Raw genomic sequence first — 8,285 nt, forward strand, 5'->3', positions numbered from 1 at the left:
GTCTAGCCAGTCTTGCAAGATAGAATTCGAGTCATGGTAGTGGGAGCGGGGAGGAAACCTTTAGGAACTAGAGGAAGATTGTATTTCTCATCATCAAACAAGTAATTTTTATGGAAAAATGTTTCCCAAGTTCACTTTAAAAGCTTATCTTTGCGTACTCTTCCTTTAGGTCGAGAAAAGCTATCTCCGGCCAGTTACAGACATCCTCTCTTCTCGCTTGACATTGTTGAGCCTCACAGCTACCCGACCGTCCTTTGGGTTAAACTCCATTTTCTTCAGTATCTTTTGAAACTGCCCCTTTCAGAGGCTGTGCCTTGGCCAGTCAGACGACTTTGAAACCTAGTCTTCTTTTCTCTGAAATAGCCAGTGGCTTGCTAATGATTTGCCTCTTATCATGATGCATCTGAACCCCACATTTTCCCATTATTTCTTTTGTCCTTTTCCCAAAAGTCCATGTCTCAGCAGCCACTCCCATGTCATTTGCAGGCCCATGTCCACTGCACATTGACTGGTATGGGTCACCCGCTACCTTCTAGAATGGTGGTTCTCAACCTTCCTAATGCCGTGACCCTTTAATACAGCTTTTCATGTTCTGGTGACCTGCAACATAAAATTATTTTCCTTGCTACTTCATCACTGTCATTGTGCCACTGTTATGAATCCAGCAACTCCTGTGAAAGGGTTGTTCGATGCCCAAAAGGGTCGCGACCCACAGGTTGAGATCCGCTGTTCTAAAGGAACAAAATCCCAAGCTAGCAGAGTGCTTGAGAAACCACCTAGCTCTCCTCATTCTAGAAGACCACTGTGATCTTAAAGCTAGCAATACATTTATGAAAAGATTGGAAACTACCTGAAGGTGCTTGGGCAGACAACTGGTTTACCTGAACCGAAGGAGAAACTCCTTGTGGCATGTAGTCACTCATGTAGTCACACCATCTAACAGGCCAGACATTTCTATGAGCCTCAAGTTGTAGGAACCAAGACTGGAGCTTGTGGAACTCCCAAGGTCACCCAGAAACTTCCTCAAGGGAAAAGGGAGACAGGTGGCAAACTGAGGCCCTGCAGAGTGGCATGACTCATCTCTGGGAAAAAGAACGGGCTCCAACATGTGCACACAGCAGAGGCACTGTCAAGAAGTGAAATGAGGAAGGAGAACAAGATGTGCAGATGATAAACCACTGGATCCACTCCACAGCATGCTCTCGAGTGAGCTGCAGACTCGATAGCACCTCCACTTGGGATTTAGGAGTGGCCTGACCAACGGAACGCAGAGAAAATATTACACCACAAGGCTATCAGTGAGGAGAAGAGAATACAATTAACTCGTAAGACATCACTCAGATAGACATAAGAGGAGATTAGGTTTTGAAAAATATTAAGTTTGGAAGTAAAAGGAATGTGTGCATGTGCTTGTGTGGGTGTAACTTTGGACATGTCACAGGAGAGGCCCGATCATGGAAAAGGCCATCTTGCTTCTACATGGTAAGCAGAAGGTCCGCAAAATAAAGAAAGCCCCTCAAGAAGATGGATTGACAGAAGGGCTACAGCCATGGGCTCAACTATAACATGCACTCTCAGGAAGGCACCCGGCCAATGACGGTTTCTTTCTGTGGTACACAGGCTCCCTGCACTGGAACTGACAACAACGTGTGCGTATTTAAACATTTCCTGTGACCAGTGGACAGATACAGATATGTTCTCACTTCTTAGTCTCCTTAGGGCGCTTTCCAAAAAGGTGCTGTCAGAGCAGGCACGTCCAAGGGGGTCTGCCGTCCCAGTTCAATTCCAGGCACACAGGTCAGCTCACAAGGTTATGAAGCATGTTTTGGGGTTCCAAAAGGATAGTCATGATAGATTGCTCTAGAAGGACACAAGGAAGTCACGAGAGCTTATTATGAAATGTTAAATTGTTCTCGAAGGACACAGGGAAGTCACGAGAGCTTATTATGAAATGTTTAAAGAAAATGAGAACCGCATTGGTGAGAAAAAGGGCAGGCAGGTGGAAATGTTTCCCTTCATGAATATGCAGCTGGCTCCTTCTTCAAGCGCATGCTATGCTCGGGGGATTTCACTGGGAAACGTCACCCAATCCACCTCATGACCCTCCCCTAACCCTGCACATTTCTTTTTGTTCTCCAAACTCAAAGGACATTGGAAAGGAATCTGCTGTGAGCCTTTCCAAGATATAAAGCCATCCATTGGATATGGCATAAATCCAAGCACGCAGAATCCCTTGGGAGATGGCTCAGAGATGGAAACACCACTTGCACGGTGTAGAGACCCCTCATGGAGAATATGCTGAGGAACGATGACTTCCACATGTTGCTATTTTTGTTTAATAAAGGTACCTATGATATTTAGCGATATTTCCCCCCTCACAAACACTCTTCAAAATGCACACAGCGCATTCCATCCATATCTATATGAAAACCAAAACCAAATTCACGGCCATCCAGTCCATGCTGACTCACAGTGGCCCCTGTGGGTTTCGGAGACCATCGTGTTTATGGGAATAGCAAGGCCAGCCTTTCTCCTGAAGAAATACTGGCTATATATAGACATGTAAAATGTTCAGTGAACAGGTGTTGTTTCCCTGAGAACAGGAGAAAAGTTAAGCACAAACCAGACCAAAGTCCTGGTCAAGCCGACTCAGGCTCACAGTGAGGGGCAGGACAGGGTAGACCTGCCCTGGAGGTTTCCCTGCGGGAGTAGAAAGGCTGCCAGTTCTCCTGCAGAGCAGCCGGTGGGTTTGCGCTGCTGATCTTGCAGTTAGCAGCCCCACGTGGATCCGACTGAGTCACCAAGGCTCCTTGGAAAGAGCTAAACATCCCAGAAATATTCAACCATATGGAGATTCCAGGGCTGCTTCCAGAGAGGACGTTTCCCAGAGCATTTCCTTAACTCTCAGAGGACAGCTATAGCTCCCTGGATTCTATCCCTGGCCTTCCGGGCCTCCGTGTGCAGTCAGTGGTTCCCAAGCTGGCTCTGACATTCAGGCAGGTCTGCTCTCTCAGGCCCGTCTCCTCCTCCTCTGCCTCACGGGACAAAACTCATCTGGGGCAGGATCGAATGTATTTTCTCCTGCTCGCCATGCACTTGCTTACCTACTTCCCCAATGAGCCGTAGAGCTTGTTCCGAAGCCGCCTCTGCTTCAGTCTTAACACAAACCTGTCACTATTTTCAGCTTTGAGGAATTTACTCATAAGGCCTAAGCTGTGCTCATCTGCATAGAACATTGCTTAGTACAAGACATGAAGTGACCAGGGCTGTCCTGGAAACCCAAGAAGCACAGCAGCCTGTAACCTGATGCGTTGTTCAGCAGAAGTGGGTGAGGCCCCTCCTCTTCCAAGTGTTCCCGGGTACACTCAGAGGTACACATGTAGCTTATAGCAGTGGCCCAAGCTAGATATTTAACGGGACCATCAGAAGGGAAACTCAACCCAAATCAGCACAACGCAACCCAGGCCAACCCACACTCATTGCTGTCTAGTTGCAACGGACTCCAAGCAAGCCTACAGGACAGAGCAGTACCGCCCTGCAGGGGCTTCCAAGGCTGTAAGTCTGCTTCATAGAGGCAGTGGGTTGAACTGCTCGCCTTGGTTAGCAGTTAGGTGCTTTAGCTACTATACAGACAGGGTTCCTTCTTAGAAGAAAAGCCAATCGCAGTATGAGGACAAAAAGCCCTAACACTGTGCATAGAATTTAACCTAGAAATTACTCATTATAAAGTGGACAACAGCACTTTACTCATATTATTAAAAAAAAACAGCAGCAGCAGCCCTAAAGGTGCTCAATGTATTGTTGCCAATAGGTGCTGTCTAGTTGGTTCCACCTCAGTGTACCAGGGACGCTGCACAGTCTCCACTTGTATTTGAAGTGCCTTCAACTTACGGTGATACAGCACATAGACAATGCTATGCTGCCATCCAAAAGGTTTTCACTCGTCAATCTGTTTCCAGAAGTCTACTTCCGGGTCATTCTTCCTAGGCCGTTATTAGTCTGGAAGCATAATTGAAACCTGCCAAACCAGGGCTTACTCTGATGGTATGTAAGTTGCCACTGGCAGAGCTTCCAGCATCACAGCAACATGCAAGACACCACAGTACCAGAAAGGAGCAGACCAGTGGCAGGGTGCTGCACAGACCACGGTGTAACTATATTATGCTGCCTTTAAAAAATAATAATAACAAAGTAGCCCTGGGGGAGCAGTGCTTAAAGCACTAAGATGATAAGTAAAAGGTTGGTGGTTCAAACCTACCAACGACTCTGAAGAAGAAAGACGTGGGTGTCTGTTTCTGTTTAAAGATCTACAGCCTTGGAAATGGTTCTGCTCTGTCCACGTTGCTGTGTGTCGACTTTGTCAGCAAGCCTATGGGCGCCGGGGTTCATGAAGGCACTGAGGTTCTGGAGCCAGAGGGAGACTCCTTCTCAGTTCTATGGAAGCATCACTTTGTTTAAAATACATGAGATCAAAAGACAATCTTCTTTTTAAATAACAGAAAAGAGAAAGAAGCCCATCTAGCCATGGAATGTTCTTCAAGACAAAGCAAATCATGGTCCTATCCAAGGCACCTTTATGAATTTCTGTGAAATTCATAATTATAATTATACCACTACACAGCACTTCCTGAACAGCTCCTCGCAACCAGGTACTGCTCTGAGATTGCCTGGCTCCTCACCACAGCCCACGAGGCAGAAACTGTCATGATCCCCATTTGACAGAGTGTAGGAGACTGGGGCCCAAGTGCTAAGGAACGTGCCTCAATGCCCACCGTGGTGGGGAGCGGCAGTCAGGGGGCACACCCAGACACGCTGTGCCTGCAGCCCTTCCAGTCTCCTGTAGTGCCGACGTAGGCCTATGAGAATCTGCAGACTCACAAGGATGCATTCGCTCCTCTTTCCCACACTCACTTCTGCACTCCTTGAAGACAGAGTCCTATTAGATCATCCTTAGCTTCCTAGTCCCCGGTAGGCACTGTATACATGTTGGCTGTATGAGCGACTAGCCTTGACGTTTGCGCCTGATTAAGAGGGCAGAGGGTGGTAGCAGCAGCTCTAAGCCACGGGCTGTTGCCATGTCTTGTGCCAGATGCGAAAATGCAGCCTTTCATTTAATCCATGCACTTGGCCTGTGCGGTGGGCACGAGAATCCCTATTTGACAGATGAGCAAACAGGCTCCATCTGACTGACTTCAGGCCGAGCTAGAGCCTGCGGCCCCCTTACTGTACAACTCGCCACAGGGAAAACCAGGCTGGACAATGGGGACTTCAAAAAGTGGGTGGGGAAAAATTCCATCATCTGTTAATTCAATTTTCCCATGAACTTTCAAAAATCTGTTCGTAAACTTTAATGCCCAGTAAGCAGTCATTGCAAAGAACTCAGAAAGCCTGAGAAGGTGGGAAGAGGGGAGAGAGATTTGATGCAAATATGATGATTATGTTTGGCTTGTCGGGACACTCCCAAATATTCACAAGGCATGGTAGTAGGTGGAGCAGTCAGGGGCGTAAGAGAAGGTCCTGCTCTTGGCGCACCCTGAGAAGCGGCCAACTGCTCGTGAAGACGCAAAGATCCCGAGGGAGTCCGAACAGCAGGGTGGAAGGAATGCCTGCGCCGGCTGTTAGTGTGCACCAGGAGGAAAGGGGCTCAGGGGCTCGCCCAGGCTTGCAGGCTCAGCAATACTGCCTCTTGGCCTGTCAGGCCACCCGGCCAGGGAAGCCGGGAGGGGAGCACCAGACAGGCAGTTCTCAGGACCACCGAGGCCAACAGCCCCCGAGACCAGCCTGAGCACTGAGCCCGAGCAGGAGGGTAACGGGGTTGGATGGGCATCATGCCGGCCCTGAGCAGCGGGACTCACGTTTCTCCGTGGACTGCGCGGCGTGGAAGAGGGTCAGGGGCCTCTCGCTGCAGGAGGGGGGCTTACAGTCGCTGCTCTTCTTCCAAGACAGGTGCAGCTGGGCATCGTTGAGCGCGGCGGCGTCTGGCACGGTGTTAAATATCTGCAAGGCAAGTTTCAGAGAGAGACAGAGGGACGTCAAAAACACACAGGTCTGAGTTAGTTCAGCAAGAAGAGAACTAAAGGGGTCCCAGCATTTACTCAGGACGGGGTTTTAAACATCTCTAGGTGCTGGCATTGAAAACCAAAACGGAAGACACTCAAAAGTACAGCCAGAACGCGCCTTAGAAGCAGGGACGGCGAACCTGGGTCTCAAGTACTTTGGACGTGCAATCCAAAGAGAGCAGCCCCCTTGCAAAGGACATAATGCTCGGTTGAGGGGCAGCGGACAACGAGGGGACCCTTGACAAGATGGACGGGCAAGTTGACCAGGGGCTCAGATGTGAGAACAGACGCGAGGAGGTGGTACTTCGCAGGCGGCTAGGACTTGGAGCCGGTTCAACGACACCCCGTGACAACAGGACCTGGCCTTAAACATTCCTTTTTGGAAGCGTCCACGCCCATGGGTCCTTGCGGCTCTAACCCATGCTGCTCGGGTTTCACCTGCTCTCCAGGGGAGACAGGACGCAGCTGAGGTGAGGAGAAGCCACGTCTATCAACACTACTTTGTTTTTACATTTTCGCTGCGGTGAAATAGCTGTAATAAGACATTTGCCATTTCAACCATCTTCACAGGGACGGTTTGGTGACATTAATGACACCCACCATGCAGTGTAACACCAGTACTCTCTGACCCATTACTTCCCCGGCTGTAACAAAAGCTCTGTGGCCCTGCAGTACTTAAATGGATTTGGACTCTGTGCCCAGGACCTAGTAATCAACGACCCTTCACTTTTCTCCCCTGTTTGGTATTTCCTAGCTCTTGACAATTGCTTCACAGCCTTCTCAGATGTGAAACCTGTGGGTAGGTGACTTGCCAGAGAGAAGCCATCCAATCCCAAGCTGCAGGAGGGGGGCTTGGAGTCCCTGTTTCCCTCCTCAGTGACCTCCACGGACACTCTCTCATCCAGCACCTCTGCGGTTCCTCTGATGCTGAACTTCCTATGGTTCCTACCTCGCCCCTTGATGATAGAAGTAGCATACAAACATTACAGACGGTTTGGAAAACCTTAGAAAAGTTATCTAGAAGACAACAACAACAAAAAAAAAAACAAACAAAAAACCCCCAACTACCCTCAGACCCCACAATGCTAGCATTTAGAGCAGTGGTTCTCCACCTTCCTCGTGCCGCGACCCTTTCATACAGTTCCTCATGTTGTGGTGACCCCCAACCATAAAACTATTTTCGTTGCTACTTCATCACTGTCATTTTGCTACTGTTCTGACTCGGGCAACCTCTGTAAAAGGGTCGTTTGACAGCCCCCAAAGGGGTCACGACCCACAGGTTGAGAACCGCTGATTTAGATTCTAAATTAGAAGCCTTTTTTTTAAAGCATTTATTACTCTTTTCTTTCAAGTCCATGGTTTAAAAAAACAATGAGACTATTTTGATAGATAAAACCACATTAACTTTTCATCACTCTTTTCTTCCTGCAGATAAAAGTGCAGCAGAATTCAAGATCTAAATATTGGTCTGAGTGGCTTAAAAAAGGAGACAAGTAAAACAGAAGTGGACCCGGCATCGTTAATGACATACAAGTTCACTTCAAACATGACAGGTAACAAATGCACTCACAACAATGGCCGGCATGCGTACAGTGCTCAGGCTGCCCTGCACGGCCCGCATGATGGAGTCACGTGGAGCTCAGCAGCCTTGCACGGCGTGCTCTCTGGGGACCATTCCCCCGCATGATGGAGTCACGTGGAACTCAACTTGCATGGCAGGTGCTGCCCTCACCATTTTATCACACAGAACTGAGCCTCAGAGACGTTGATCCTGTTGCTGCCATTTGGATATAATTACAACTGCCAACACAGATTTTTATTTTTCCCCAGATGGCTTCTCGAATGCATATCATAATAAGAACACCAATGGAAGAGCCTGAGTGGCTCAGAGCAGCCAATCCACAGAGAGGACCACATGGCCGGCCCCACTATGAGACACAACATCCCTCACTAACTAACCCACAGCCCTACAGAGGACAACACTGGAGACACAGTGTGGGAATTCTACCCGATCTGATCCCACAACACCAAGGCAAAACACTAAGGGCGTGGAACAGAACAGCAAGGGGAACAGAGCAACGAAATCCCCAGGGAATACCAAAAATAGACTTTGGGGCCAGGCCTTGGCACCCCAACAGACTCGACTGGAAAACACTACTAAAGGCCAATGGACAGTCCTTGAACCAACTACAAGCTTTTCTTTCTTGTTGTGTTTTGTTCTTTGTC

The 8,285-nt window shown here is 48.6% G+C and overlaps 1 protein-coding gene across 1 annotated transcript in view; it reads right to left on the reverse strand.

The window, feature by feature from the left end:
- The window catches only part of ARHGAP26 (Rho GTPase activating protein 26), a 529,711-nt gene that overhangs the window by 109,845 nt on the left and 411,581 nt on the right, over window positions 1–8,285 (reverse strand). Inside the window, exon 21 of the mRNA XM_013005615.2 lies at window positions 5,856–5,997. Within this exon, the coding sequence (XP_012861069.1) occupies window positions 5,856–5,997 (142 nt within the window). The remainder of the gene's footprint in view (window positions 1–5,855; window positions 5,998–8,285) is intronic.

This window comes from Echinops telfairi, unplaced genomic scaffold (assembly GCF_000313985.2).
Source record: "Echinops telfairi isolate 266 unplaced genomic scaffold, ASM31398v2 ScPeMD7_7469;HRSCAF=8507_0, whole genome shotgun sequence".
In the NCBI taxonomy this organism is placed as follows: domain Eukaryota; kingdom Metazoa; phylum Chordata; class Mammalia; order Afrosoricida; family Tenrecidae; genus Echinops; species Echinops telfairi.